This window comes from Anolis carolinensis, chromosome 3 (assembly GCF_035594765.1).
Source record: "Anolis carolinensis isolate JA03-04 chromosome 3, rAnoCar3.1.pri, whole genome shotgun sequence".
Taxonomy (NCBI): Eukaryota; Metazoa; Chordata; class Lepidosauria; order Squamata; family Dactyloidae; genus Anolis; species Anolis carolinensis.
The window spans coordinates 283,956,354-283,971,669 of record NC_085843.1 but is presented as its reverse complement, the minus strand read 5'-3'; the positions used below and the strand labels follow the sequence as shown (position 1 = coordinate 283,971,669).

The following is a 15,316-nucleotide window of genomic DNA, read 5'->3' as shown; positions in this document are numbered from 1 at the left end:
AGTTGAATAGGGAGGGTGAGAGGACACAGCCCTGATGTCCGCACTCCTTTCCCAATCTGGAACCAGTCTCCTCTTCCGTGGTCTGTTCTGTGGCTACTTGGTCTTGATACAGATTTCTCAGGAGACAGGCAAGGGGACTTGGTCTCCCCAGACCACCAAGAACATGCCATAGTTTATTATGATCTGCACAGTCGAAGGCTTTAGAGTAGTCAATAAAGCAGAAATAGATGTTTTAATGAAACTCCCTGGTTTCCTCCATTATCCAGCATCCAGATATTGGCAATTTGGTATCTCATTCCTCTGCAGCTGTATGATTTTCTTCTTCTTCACTTCTTCACTTCACTTTATTTCTTAATTAATCGCTCTCCACCAGAGTGCTCCGAGCAACTTACAATTTAAAATATCATTCCACATTATAAAAAACATTCATCATAAAAACATTCAACATAAAAACATTCAACCTAAAAACATTCAACAGTGACTATTTGGCAAATTAGATCTGATTTACTTAAATGCACAACCAAACAGCCAAGTCTTGAGCGCTTTTCCAAAAGGTCAAAACTTTGACATTGCTCTAAGATATGGAGGCAATGAGTTCCACAGAATTGGAGCATAGATCGAAAAGGCTCTACGCCTTGTAGCTTCCCGGTGTACCTCCCTAGGGCCCAGTACGTATAGGAGATTTTCCTGGGAGGATCGAGGTGACCACTGATGGAAGAAAGGAATGAGGTGGTCCCTAAGATATAATGGTCCTTGGCCATTTCGAGCTTTAAATGTCAGGATCAGTATCTTGTAAGAGATCTGATGTTCTATTAGTAGCCAATGCAGTTGTTTCAGATTTTCTGCAATGCGCTGCCTCATTACAGAGGAAGAATTGTTGGCGGCTACGGACAATGCAGTTGCTGTTGCCTGTTTTTGGTCTAAAATTATTTCGTCGCTTGTGCTCCCTCTGCTTTATCAGTTTTATACTTATTTATGCAATGCTTCTGACACAAAATAAATAAACAACTGAGAAGGAAAATGTGATTTCTTGGAAGCCATCTGGGCAAACAGCAGTAGGGAAAATCTGACAATGCACAAGTGTGCCACTTTGGGGAGACAGATCCTTAACTTCTGCTTCTTCTTCCTTCATTTCTTCTTGTGTGTGTTTCAAGCTGCAAGGACTGAGACATCCTCCTTTAGAGTCGGGATGAGTGGAAGAGAGAGAAAGGAGAAAAGACAGAGGCGAAACCTGGGTAGCTTTTCTTCTTGGGTGGATAAAGGGGGAGCGATGATTGCAGGGAGAAAGAAGAAGGCGTGACAAGAATGTCAGAAAACCCCAGGCAGGCACACACTGGGAGGCACACACGTTTTCTCTCCCTCTCCTCTTTCTCTTTCCCAATCCTTCCCTCTCTTTCTCTCTGAACACACATTCATCACTTCTCTGAACCAAGATAAGCCAGCCAGCTGAACATTTCCACCAAAGGAAGCCTACCAACCGCCTTCTCTACAAAAAAGGACCCGCCGGCAACAAAACTACAGAGACAAACATGAGGTGAGTCCTTGGAAAAGGCACGATTTCTCTCCAGCTCCAAGGTTGGCAAAGGGCATTGTCTCCCCGGGCTTTCCTCCAAAAAGGTTTCCAAAAGTCTTTCCCTTTGAAGCAACCAGTTTGATTCTAATCTGATCCCAATTTGGTAGCCGAAGGACTTTGTCCTTTGCCAACCGGTGGGCCAAAAGCCACAAACGGGTCTGTTGTTTTGATAACTTTTTTGGGGGGAAATGATTTGGTTCTTTTTTTGTGAGATTTGATTGTCAATTTATTTGCATAGGATGCCATGGCACGGTGAGATTTGATTGTCAATTTATTTGCATAGGATGCCATGGCACGGTGAGATTTGATTGTCAATTTATTTGCATAGGATGCCATGGCACGGTGAGATTTGATTGTCAATTTATTTGCTATACATACCGCAGAGGATGCCATGGTAATGTACATTAAAAACAAACAAAAAAGGAAGGTATTATTCAATACAACTGAAATCTCTCCATGACTTTTGACCCACTCTTTACTCCTGCTGCTACTACAGTGCACTCATCCAATATTCGCTTATCCAACATTCTGGATTATCCAACACATTTTTGTAGTCAATGTTTTCAATACAACATGATATTTTGGTGCTAAATTCGTAAATACAGTAATTACTACATATCATTACTGTGTATTGAACTACCTTTTCTGCCAAATTTGTTGTCTAACATGATGTTTTGGTGCTTAATTTGTAAAATCATAACCTAATTTGATGTTTAATAGGCTTCTCCTTATTCTCTCCTTGTTATCCAATGTATTCACTTATCCAACGTTCCGCTGGCCCGTTTATGTTGGATAAGTGAGACTCTACTATAATGATAAATCTGCAAGTTCGTGTATTAATTTCTTTGTTTTGCCCAACACATTCAACAGGGTTGGTGGGGCCAAGAGGAAGGTGGCCAAAAAATATCAATAATTTGCAAGTCTAATATAATAATTTGCAAGTTTATGTATTGTTTCTTGTGTCCAACATGCATCGCTTGGGAATGATCTTGATGGAAGTCAGGCACAATGCAGGCATGGGCCAACTTGCATTAATTCTACAGTGTAGATGCATCCAAAGAGGTGGGGAAAGTGCAGAGAAAAGGCAATGTATTAGGGGATAAAATGCTACTTGCAAAAAATATCTCGACATGTTGTCGAAGGTTTTAATTGGCTGGAATCTCTGGGTTGCCATGTTCCAGAAGCATTCTCTCCTGAATAGAGTCCCCAGTGGCGCAATGGATTAAACCCTTGAGGTGGCAAGACTGCTGACCGAAAGATTGGTGGTTCGAATCCTGGTAGCATGGAGAGCTCCCGTCTGTCAGCTCTAGCTCCCATGCGGGAATATGAGCGACGCCTCCCACAGGGTAGTAAAACATCAAACATCTGGGCATCCTTGTAGACAGCCAATTCTCTCACACCAGAAATGACTTGCAGTTTCTCAAGCACGCCTAACACGAAAAAGCATCTCTCCTGATGTTTTGGCTGCAATCAGGGCCAGCTAACACCTCCGAACAAAGGATCCCCCCAGGCAGGAAGCAGCCAGTCTTTGAAGCTGCAAGGTTATTCAATGCTAATTAAGGTGTCCAGTTGCAACATTCACACTTTTCTCAAACAGACAAGAGTTCTTTCTCTCACCCTGAACATTCCACAGGTATATAAACCCCACTTGCTTAGTTTCCAACAGTCTTGCAACTTTCAAAGCCTGGCTGCTTCCTGCCTGGGGGAATCCTTTGTTCGGAAGTGTTAGCTGGCCCTGATGGTTTCCTGTCTGGAATTCCCCTGTTTTCTGACTCCCGCACTTGCCTAGTTCCCAACAGACCACACAACCTCTGAGGATGCCTGCCATAGATGCAGGTGAAACCTCAGGAGAGAATGCTTCTGGAACATGACCATACAGCTCGGAAAACTCACAGCAACCCAACACCTTGACATTTGGAAAGATCAACTATTTCCAGTTTTTAGTTCATGCATGCACACGTGTAGGTGGATTATTTTGCATTTTCAAAACACTACGTGACACAATTTTTGTTCCTGGGTTTTAAAGATCATTTTTTAATTGTCTCTATCATAGAAAAAAAGTTTATTAACCTGCAAAAACTTTGTTTCTGCGTTCTGCACAAAAAGTTAAAATGACATGTGAAAGGTTAAAAATGGCAGCCACAAAAACGAAGTTTCTGATTTAGAACAACTGTTTTCAAATAGTTGAACAATTAAACAGGAAATAACACTTTCAAACCAGGAACAGGTTTATTTTTGTTCACATTTTGTTACACAGTGAAATTAGCAAAATTAAAGCGGTGTCTTTGAAGTCACTCCTTCATTTTTGCTAATTGCTTTGACTTTGCTATTTGACGCAAGCCTTGAGGTTTCACAGAACTCTTTGGAAGAGCGTCTCCCCTTTGAGCCAAGGGAGCCGATGTTTCCAGAAAGTGGCCAAACCCTGAGTTAAGACGATACAACTTTCAGATGGATTTGCACATTCTTCTCCTTTGGGGAATTGCTCCGTCTCCAGTCAGTTCCAATTAGTCTGTTTTTGATTCCAGCCCATTGGGATAGATTTTTTTTTTTGTTTTTCTGAGTGGAACATAATCAGCTGATGCATGTGTTGTTAATTATATTACTTTGTGTAGCGACTCAAATGGAAATTGCTCTAAATTGGAATGAGGCTGTTGATTTAATCTTTGGACTGTTGGATTGAATATAGTCTGGCAGCTTGCTATAACGAGGAAATAGCCATGGAAGGTCAGTGAAAGGAGGCCATTAGGCATGTCCAATCGATGGAAAAAATGTTTCAATTCTCGTTTCTAAAGTAGGGGGCGCTGGCGCTTCGATATAGAAAGTATTTCCAATTTTTTCACCCAAAAATTTCGGATATTTCCGAAAATTCGTAATGATTCTAAATGTTTCTAAAATGGCGGACGCGCATGCGCAATCGCAAAAAAAAAAAAAAGGAACCTGAGGGGGGGGGGGTACTTTTAGAGGCTCTCCCGCCCTCATTTCTTGAGCTATCCTCATCAAATTTGCAAATAAGCTCCCATTCAAGGTAGGTTGCAGAAACAAAATAATTTTAAAAATATTTTTAAAAATATATTTTTAAAAAATTTGGGGGGAGGAAAAATTAACGAAACATTAAGAGACAATTAGAGAATGGGCCAACAATGGTTCGAATTACATTGCTGGTTGCGCTGTGAGACAATGTCTCGGAATGCGTATCAAAAAGCGAGAACAATCCGAAATAATTCCAATATACTATTCAAAATGATTTTTTGGACATGTCTAGAGGCCATCGCAAACGGATTCTGCCCTTTTATAATATTTCGCTTCCTTTGATTGATGACTAGCTTGGCTACCCGGCATTGCATGGGTTATTTGAAAAAGTCAATTTGTTAATTGTACGAAATTCATAAGGTTGTGAGTGAACTACAACTAACCTCATGCCAGGTTAATCCTGGAAAACGTTTTCAATACTTAAAGTTTGCGATGTTGGGCAAGTTTGCTCTTGATGCTTCATTGGTGGGGTTCAGTGTGCTCTCTGGCTGTAGGATAAACTACAACTCCCACTATGGTGAGTATTGTATATACTCGAGTATAAGCCTAGTTTTTCAGCCCTTTTTTAGGGCTGAAAAAGCTCCCCTCGGCTTATACTGGAGTGATGATCCTGGCTGGCTTATGTTTGGGTCGGCTTATACTCAAGTATATAGGTAATCAGACTTAGACAGTCTTATCGTATTAAAGTATTATTATTATTATTATTATTATTATTATTATCATTATCATAAATTACAATTTTATGTAAACATTCAAAAACATGTAACCTATTGATGCCTCAAATTATGTACTTTTATGAGTATCTATTTTTATTTTTATTTTTGAAATGCGACTTGTAGCTGCTGCATTTCCCACCCTCGTCTTATACTCTAGTCCAGGGGTCCCCAAACTAAGGCCCGGGGGGCAGATGCGGCCCATCGAAGCCATTTATCCGGCCCCCACGACACAAAGGCATAAGGGGGTTGGGCTAAATGACCCAAGGGGTCTCTTCTTCTCTTACAACCCTTATTATTAATATTAATATTAACATTGAGGCTGGGAGGCCATCTGTCAGGGGTGCTTTGCTTGTGCTTTTGGTGCACAGAGGCAGAAGGGGGTTGGACTCAATGGCCCAAGGGTCTATTATTATTATTATTATTATTATTATTATTATTATTATTATTATTAACATTGAGGCTGGGAGGCCATCTGTCAGGGGTGCTTTGCTTGTGCTTTTGGTGCACAGAGGCAGAAGGGGGTTGGACTCAATGTCCCAAGGGTCTATTATTATTATTATTATTATTATTATTATTATTATTATTATTAACATTGAGGCTGGGAGGCCATCTGTCAGGGGTGCTTTGCTTGTGCTTTTGGTGCACAGAGGCAGAAGGGGGTTGGACTCAATGGCCCAAGGGTCTATTATTATTATTATTATTATTATTATTATTATTATTAACATTGAGGCTGGGAGGCCATCTGTCAGGGGTGCTTTGCTTGTGCTTTTGGTGCACAGAGGCAGAAGGGGGTTGGACTCAATGTCCCAAGGGTCTATTATTATTATTATTATTATTATTATTATTATTATTATTATTATTATTATTATTAACATTGAGGCTGGGAGGCCATCTGTCAGGGGTGCTTTGCTTGTGCTTTTGGTGCACAGAGGCAGAAGGGGGTTGGACTCAATGGCCCAAGGGTCTATTATTATTATGATTATTATTATTAAAATTGAGGCTGGGAGGCCATCTGTCAGGGGTGCTTTGCTTGTGCTTTTGGTGCACAGAGGCAGAAGGGGGTTGGACTCAATGGCCCAAGGATTTATTATTATTATTATTATTATTATTATTATTATTATTATTATTATTGGCATTGAAGCTGGGAGGCTATCTGTCAGAGGTGCTTTGCTTGTTCCTTTTGTGCACAAAGGCAGAAGGGGATTGGACTCAGTGGCCCAAGGGGTCTCTTCCAATCCTCTTTATTATTATTATTATTATTATTATTATTATTATTATTATTATTATTATTATTATTGCTCAGTGATTAACTATAGTCCGGCCCTCCAACGGTCCAAAGGATCGTGAACTGGCCCCCTGTTTAAAAAGTTTGGGGACCCCTGCTCTAGTCAATAGGTTTTCCCAGTTTTGTGATAAAATTAGGTGCCTCGGCTTATATTCAGGTCGGCTTATGCTCGAGTATATATGGTAAGTCCACACAAATGCCTCCAGTAGGTTGAGTTAGTCACTGTAGTTCTGTGTGCCATGTTTGGCCCACGTCCATCATCAGTGGAGGTCACAGTTTCCCTCGTTGTGTGTTCCCCCCAAACCCCTCCAGTCATCAAATGTTGACATATTAGGTACGTGTGCCAAGTTTGGTCCAGATCCATTGGTGTTTGCATTCACAGTGCTCTCTGGATGTAGGTGAACTACAACTCCCCCAAACCAAGGTGAATTTCTCCCAAAGACCTCCTGTGTTTTTTTGCTAATCAAGAAGGTTCTGTGTGCCAAGTTTGGTCCAATTCCATCTTTGGTGGAGTTCAGAGTGCTCATTGATTGCAGGTGAACCATAAATTCCAGTACTTACAACTCCAAAATGTCCAGGTCAATTCTCTTCAAACTGGGCATATCGAATATGCATGCCAAGTTTGGTCCAGATCCATCATTGTTTGGGTTCATAGAGCACCCTGGATGTAAGTGAACTGCAACTATAAATCCCCACAAAGACCTCCAGTATTTTTTGTTGGTCATTGGGGTTCTGTGTGCCAAGTTAGTTCCAGGTCCATCGTTGGTGGAGTTCAGAGTGCTCGTAGATTGCAGGTGAACTATACATCCCATTACCGACAACTCTGAGAAATCGTGGTGAATTCTCCCCAAACCTCTCTAGTATGTTCAGTTCCTAATCAATTCATATGTTTACTGTGTGCCATAGAAAAGAATAGGAAAGGGTTACGGGAGAGGCAGTGGGTGGGGTTATGCAAATTAGGAACGCTGTGGTGGAAGAAAAACAGAAAATCTAGGATGAAATTGTCCCTGTATGAAAGCCTTCACTTGGGTGGTGGGAAGGATAGGGTTTGTGGAGGACATTGGCAAGGCTCTTGGACATGTTCACGGCACTCGCCATAACCTGCAATGTCATTGGAGGGAGGGCCATTGATATCTCCTGAGTAGTGGAAGCTATAGCTGATTGTGGAGGTAGGAGCCTGTCTGCCTAAGTGGACACCCCAACCACATACACACATGCATATTTTCATTTTTATTATGTGTATAGATAGATATTGAGCACAGGATGGATTTCTTCCCTTGCCCAAATCACATGTTGCCCTTTAGACTGTTGCTCTTTCATTTTAAGCAATACAGTGTTTGTAGGTATTTAGAGTCAGAGTTGTATAATAGACTGAGTGTTGCAATATGATACTCAGGTTTCAGATTCCTGGAATTTACTGGATTACCTTTGGCATGTCACACTCTCTCAGCCTCTGAGTGGTACATCACCCATTAAATTGCTTGTTTCCCATTGGGCGCTGTTGAACCTATTAGGTTTATCCTGCTGAGCTAAGTTGCATGGCAATTGGTAGCTGTCACACCATTGCTACAATGGTGAATCTGATCTGGGTTTTAGTCTGAACTTGAATGGCGACGAACCTATTTTGGTGTCAGGGTTTGGATTCCTAGAGAGAAATGTCTCACCTCCAGTGTGTGCAGGACAAGAGTACCTTTTGTCGGTGTGAGGGTTAAAGTGAGACTTATTCAGCTCTCCATCTCAATCTCCCCTCCATCAGCCATCTAGCGATGTGCTTAATCCAGGGGACGGCTGGTTCATGGTCCCTCAGGCTGTTGGAGGGCCGGACTAGGATGAAATAGTCCAAAATTAGGATTGTTGTTGTTGTGTGCTTTCAAGTCATTTCAGACCTAGGTCAACCCTAAGTCTAAAGTTTAGAACAGAGGCCAAGTCAATGACCTTGGAGGGCCTTTGTTTGGGACCCCTGATCTAGACGATCTCATAAGACCATAGGTAAGCAAAGAGACCTCCAAAGACCATCTAGACGATCTCATAAGACCATAGGTAAGCAAAGAGACCTCCAAAGACCATCTAGACGATCTCATAAGACCATAGATAAGCAAAGAGACCTCCAAAGACCATCTAGACGATCTCATAAGACCATAGGTAAGCAAAGAGACCTCCAAAGACCATCTAGACGATCTCATAAGACCATAGGTAAGCAAAGAGACCTCCAAAGACCATCTAGACGATCTCATAAGACCATAGGTAAGCAAAGAGACCTCCAAAGACCATCTAGACGATCTCATAAGACCATAGGTAAGCAAAGAGACCTCCAAAGACCATCTAGATGATCTCATAAGGCCATCAGAAGACCATAGATAAGGAAAGGGACCCTCAAAGACCATCTAGATGGTTTCATAAAACCATAGGTAAGGAAAGGGGCCCCCAAAGGTAATCTAGACAATCTCATAAAACTATAGGTAAGGAAAGGGACCCTCAAAGGCCATTAGACTGTCTCATAGGACCATAGGTAAGGAAAGGGACCTCCAAAAGCCATCTAGATGGTCTCATAAGGCTGTAGCTAAGCAAAGAGACCTTCAAAGACCATTTAGACGCTCTCATAAGACCATAGGTAAGCAAAAAGACCTCCAAAGACCAGGTAGACTTAGGTCAACCCTAAGTCTAAAGTTTAGGACAGGGGCCAGGTCAATGAACTTGGAGGGCCGCATCTGGCCCACGGGCCTTAGATTGGGGACCCCTGGCTTAAACACACGAACATACATACACACGTAGCTGTCTGCCAAGCCCAGCAGTTCAGAACTTTAATAGCTTTAATTACAGCTATTTACACAAGCACAATTGGAAAAGCTCATCCACATGTCAGGCTAGATTGATAGCGACCAGCAAAGAACAATATCAGTAAATGTGTTGAAGCCCACATTCCTTTCCAGTGACTAATGTCCGGCTACATAACGGAAGCTACACAATGTCACTCTAGAAGTAAATCTTACTCTATTATATTTATTTATTACAGTCAATGACCAGCAACAGAAAATGTACAAGCAATGGGAGAGCAATATCAGTTTTACTTTATGCAGATGATGCAGTACTTTTATCATCAACATGTGTTGGGCTGAGGCGGCTTCTAAAAATGTTAAATGTGTACTGTAATACTGAACAGCTAGCAATTAATTATGACAAATCAAAAGTGCTAGTCTTTACTCAAAAAAGATGTTCACACCGCTGGCAAATAAATGGGCACCCAATAGAACAAGTCAAATGCTATAAATATCTAGGAGTTATTTTCCAGTCCACCGGTTCCTGGAAAGCCCAAGTGTCCCATACTATAGCAAATGTCCAGCGAAGTTACAACTCACTTATGTCATTTTTTAATGGTAAAGGCGGCCAGCATGTGCCTTCAGCAGTTCAAGTTTTTAAAGCTAAGATCGTGCCACAATTGTGTGCATTCAAAAGTGTCAAGGCTTTAGAAGCCATTCAGACAAAATTCTTAAGAAGCATCCTTAGTCTTCCAAGCTGTGTGCCTAATGTAATCTTGCTACTAGAGACGGGTCAGATCTCTGTCGAGTCTCGGATCTGGATATATAAACTAAACTTTTAGTAAATCTTACTTTATGCATTTATCCATTTCTCTACTGGAATTGCACACACACTATCTTCAACAATTAGTGAACATTTCATACCACACAAACCATAACTCTGACACCTTTTTCCTGTTGAGGTTTCTACAGTTTGCACAAAATACCTGCGCATGAAATTGCCATCTTTTCTCTTTCCAAAACATGAAAATTAGCAAATCCAAAGAGGCAGTTTGACTCTTCTGCTGTTGTGACACAGCTGATGGGGATTGTGAATCCCACAATCCCCATCAGAGTGGCTCTGATGGGGATTGTGGGATTCAGGTACCAGATGTTCAAGATGATGGGATTCAGGTTCAAGATGACTCTGATGGGAATTATGGGATTCAGGTTCAGAGTGTCCCTGCTGTGAGAGATGAGGAACAGGGAGGCATTCCCATGGCAGGGAATGGTGTTGATGATACTGGAGATGATACCGAAGCTAGCCAGGTGCAAAGGGAGGACAGCTCCCAGTTAGATAGCATGCAGACAGAGGCTGCTAACGAGCTGTCTGGCCTTGATGAAACGGAATCTCTGGATCGAGCTGGCCGTTTGGAATTTCAGGTTTGCAGGAGTGTCAGAATAGCAAACAAGAAAGAGGTCAGAGGCCAAAGAAATATGTTCATGCTATGCAGGGAATATTAAAGGGTGTGCTGAGAGAGAAATCTTTGTCAAAAGCAATGTCTTGTTTGAGTTAGAAGCAGCTCTTGCTTTCTTGGATTATCCTGCAGCTTTGTGTATTCAAGTTCATGGGGCTATGTCATGTATTAATGGAACCTTGTTTTATGCCTAATGTTTCCTTGGATTATTCTTTATAGCCTTGGTTTTGCAACAATCTTTTGTATCTTTACTTTTGCTTTTTAAGAACGATTTATTTCTTATTTCCTAATAAACTACAAAAGACTTCAATCTGTGTACAGCCTGGTGTGTTCAGCAAGGTGAAACTAACCGGAGGTGTGACATCTGCTTTTGCAAAGCCTTTCTGACGCTCTAGACTCCTATAGAGGCTGAAGAAGAGGAGTCAGCAACTCCACACTTTTCTGAACATCAGACAAAGGTGCAGGACCACCCTTGGCAATCCTTAAAAAGAAAACGCTGAGCTAATTAGGTCGGTGGCACTGATTTACAGCAGCCTTGTCCCCATCCCAAGCCCAGAGGAGCACAGCCATTGTCCACAGGAACTGGCAGAAAGCCAGGCCAAGAGTGACTGACAAACAGGCATTCGGTCCAAGGTTCAGAGAGAGGAAGCAGCCCTGGGCAGAGTCCAAAACCAGAAGGGGAATTGCCAGAAAGGAATTGCCAGGAAGGTTGGTCAAGAGGTGTGTGTCAAAGGTGAGGAAGTCAGAAGGTCAGGCAGGATTGCACAGAGTTGGAGTGCTGTTGTTCTCCAACCACAAAATGGCCTAAACATAAAGTGTAGCCATTGCCAATAGAGAACCGGCCTATTGATCTCTTTGGCTTGGTGTCTTGCATTTAAAGAGAGCAGGACATTTTGCGCTTGCTCCCTGCGTTTTAATTTTTGAGATTATATAATTTCCAAGTCGGGAGAGCATTGTGCCATCTCCATCATCCAGTCCACATAACAACAACTACTACTACTACTACTACTACTACTACATAAAAATTAAAAAACAAAGTATGGATTGTCAGTATTGCAATCCCGGGTGACAGCAGAATTGAGGACAAACAACTAGAAAAGCTGACACGATAGGAGGATTTAAAGATCGAATTACAAAGACTCTGGCACAAGCCAGTCAAGGAGGTCCCAGTGGTGATGGGCATACTGGGTGCAGTGCCTAAAGGCCTTGGCCTGCACTTAAACACAATTGGCGCTGACAAAATTCCCACCTGCCAGCTGCAAAAGGCCACCTTACTGGGATCTGCTCGCATTATTTGCTGACACTGGGGAAGTATCCGACGTGTGATCCAATACAACAGCCAGCAGAGTGTCTGCTGTGGGCTCATCTTGTTGTGTTTCAAATAACAACAACAACAACAACTTTATTCTTGTATCTTGCCCCATCTCCCCAAGGGGACTTGGGGTGGCTTACATGGGGACCAGGTCCAACAATATACAATAAAATAATATAAAATGCAATCCAATCACAACAAATTAATACATCAAAACTATAAAAACACAACATCACATAATAAAAGTGTAGCCAGTGGGCACTTCAATCTTCAGTCTTGGGGGAGAGGAATAAAATATACTTGCCCTTCAGGAGGACACAATCCAAGCCTTCCCAGCAGATGACCACCCAGCCTCTGTTCCAAAACTTCCAGAGAAGGAGACCCCACCAGGTTGCAAGACTACCTATGAAATACCTCTTACCTTCAGGAGGTTGTTCCCAATGGTTTAGTGGTATCTTTTTTTCTTGCCATTTGAACCCATTGTTCCTTGTCCTAGTCCAATGATGGGCAACCTTTTGCACTTGGTGTGTCAAAATACACCAAAAAAAATCTAGCATGACTTGGGTGGTGTGTCACTTCGAGAAAAAAACCATAATTTCGCAATATGTATAGTTTAAATAACAAAAATATATAATTGTAATATATAACTGTATTCAATAAATCAAAAACTATTTACTACCATTATTTCCATGTACAACAATCTATGGTACTTCTTGCAGTTTCCATGCTGATTTCTCTCTATTCTAGTTTCAATGTAGTCATGAGCAATGAATAATATAATAATAATATAATAGTAATAATATGATAATATACTACAATAATAATAGAATAATAATAGAATATATACTTATATATATATACAGTAGAGTCTCACTAATCCAAGCCTCGCTTATCCAAGCCTCTGGATAATCCAAGCCATTTTTGTAGTCAATGTTTTCAATACATCATGATATTTTGGTGCTAAATTTGTAAATACAGTAATTACAACATAACATTACTGCATATTGAACTACTTTTTCTTGTTGTATAACATGATGTTTTGGTGCTTAATTTGTAAAATCATAACTTAATTTGATGTTTAATAGGCTTTTCCTTAATCCCTCCTTATTATCCAAGATATTCGCTTATCCAAGCTTCTGCTGGCCCATTTAGCTTGGATAAGTGAGACTCTACTGTATATATATATATGTAATGTACATTTTTCCCATGGAGTAAACAACAAAACCACTGGACCAAATCACACCAAATTTGACCACAAAAGACATAGTCATCCAATCAATCTGCATGCAGCAGCGTGTCAGCAATAATGGCTAGGTGTGTCAGTGCTGACACGCGTGTCATAGGTTGGCCATCACTGTCCTAGTCTCTGGAGCAGAACACGTAGATGATGCGGTCCTTGTGTCCAGTTCTGACCGGGGCCTCCATCTCAGTCCATTTCTGTCCTGTTTTGTCTTTCAAGAACAGCCTTAAAACACTGTGGTAAGTAAATAAAAATTGCTTTACTTCAGCAAAACATAAAGTACAGCACACTCAGTGGAATAATGCAAAAGGAAGCAAGGAAGACTTAGGGCAAGCAGAGTTCTTAGTCTTTGATAAATTCCCAAATCAAATAACAGTCTTACTTCAGACAAAGAAACAGCAATAAATCCTTAGGAGCAGTTTCCCAGATGCAGAATCGAAGCAGGCACAAGGGGAGCAAAGAGTCAGTTTGTTACCAGCAAGAGCTGACTGCACCTGCTTCTGCTTTATAGCCCTGAGTCCCCTCCCAGCTTCTAGGGCAGTTCCCAATTACTCAGCTGCATTTCTGGCAGCTATTCTAGCTGAACGATGTCTCTGCTCTGTTTCCTTTCGCCTTTCCTGAAATGTGGGTACTTGCAAAATCTCCTCCTCAGATTCCAACTGGCCCTCTGATTCATGAACACTTTCCTGCTCCTCTTCCTCTTCTGAAGAAGAGGAAACCCCAACAATTTCCCTGAATTATCTAAGGAGGAATCTTAGATATGGCTGTATATTAGGCATGGGCAAACATGACCTTGATCTGGCTCCATTTTTTCAATATTTGCTCTCCCAAATCACAAATTCGTTATCGAGAGGCACTCTTCATTCTGAAACAGGATGCTATGATGTAATTGACACCATCTGCACATGCCCAAGAAGTTGCCACAAATGCAAACACTCTCTTGCGACCTTGTCACCTTGCAAATCAGAAGCAGAAAATGTGCAGTTTTTCATCAGCACATCCGAGACAAGTGAGAATTGCATTGCGATATTACACACTTGGCGTTCTTATGGAGCGGAAGGCTTTCTCTTTGAGTTTTAATGTGAGTTTTAGAGGAGCTATCCACAGTGCTGAACCATATGAGTTTAGGACCTTAGACAGCAACTTTAAAGTTCACAATAAAGTCTGGCATAGAGTCACAAGCCGTGACCACTCTCATGGGTTCTGGCAGAAAGAGTGAGCAGGAATTAAATGAATGGGAAAGACTCTAATGCAAGTAGGAGGCTCAGAATCCAAAACGACCTTAAAAGATTAGAGATCAGGGCCAAAACTATCAAAATGAATGCCAAAAGGGAGAAATGTACAGTGTTATCTTTAGGAAACAACAATGAAATCCACAAATATAGGATGAGTGACACCTGTCTTGAAAAAGGATCTAGGGATCACAGGGTTGTTGTGTGTTTTCCAGGCTGTATGGCTATTTTCCAGAAGCATTCTCTCCTGACGTTTCACCCACATCTATGGCAGGCATCCTCAGAGGTTGTGAGGTATATTGGAAAAATTAAGCATGGAAGGTTTATATATCTGTGGAAAGTCCAGGGTGGGAGAAATAACGCTTGAGTGTGTATGTTGCAATTCATCTCCTTGATTAGCATTAATGACCTTGCCAGCTTCATGTCCTGGCTTCTTCCTGCCTGGGGAAATCTTTAGTTTGGAGGTGTTATCTGCTCCTGATTGATTCGTGTCTAGAATTCCTCTGTTTTCAGAGTGTTACTGTTCTGATTCTAGAGGTTTTTAAATACTGGCAGCCAGATTTTATTCATTTTCCTGGTTTCCTCCTTGCTGTTGAAACGGACCACATGCTATTTAATGCTAATTGTGGTGATTAATTACAACATGCACACTGGCCTCCAACAGACAAGAGTTCTTCTCACCACCCAGGAACTTCCACGGATATATAAACTTTCC

At 41.5% G+C, this 15,316-nt stretch overlaps 1 protein-coding gene across 2 annotated transcripts in view; it reads left to right on the top strand.

Annotated features, from left to right (window-relative positions):
* Nucleotides 1-1,132: 1,132 nt before the first annotated feature.
* The window catches only part of LOC100561598 (MBL associated serine protease 1), a 117,273-nt gene continuing 103,089 nt past the window's right edge, over nt 1,133-15,316 (top strand). The window contains exon 1 of one of the 2 annotated variants that reach the window (XM_008122643.3): nt 1,133-1,534. In XM_008122643.3, the coding sequence (XP_008120850.1) occupies nt 1,530-1,534 (5 nt within the window). In that variant the 5' untranslated portion in view covers nt 1,133-1,529. The remainder of the gene's footprint in view (nt 1,535-15,316) is intronic. The other variant, XM_062976922.1, reaches the window with a different exon arrangement.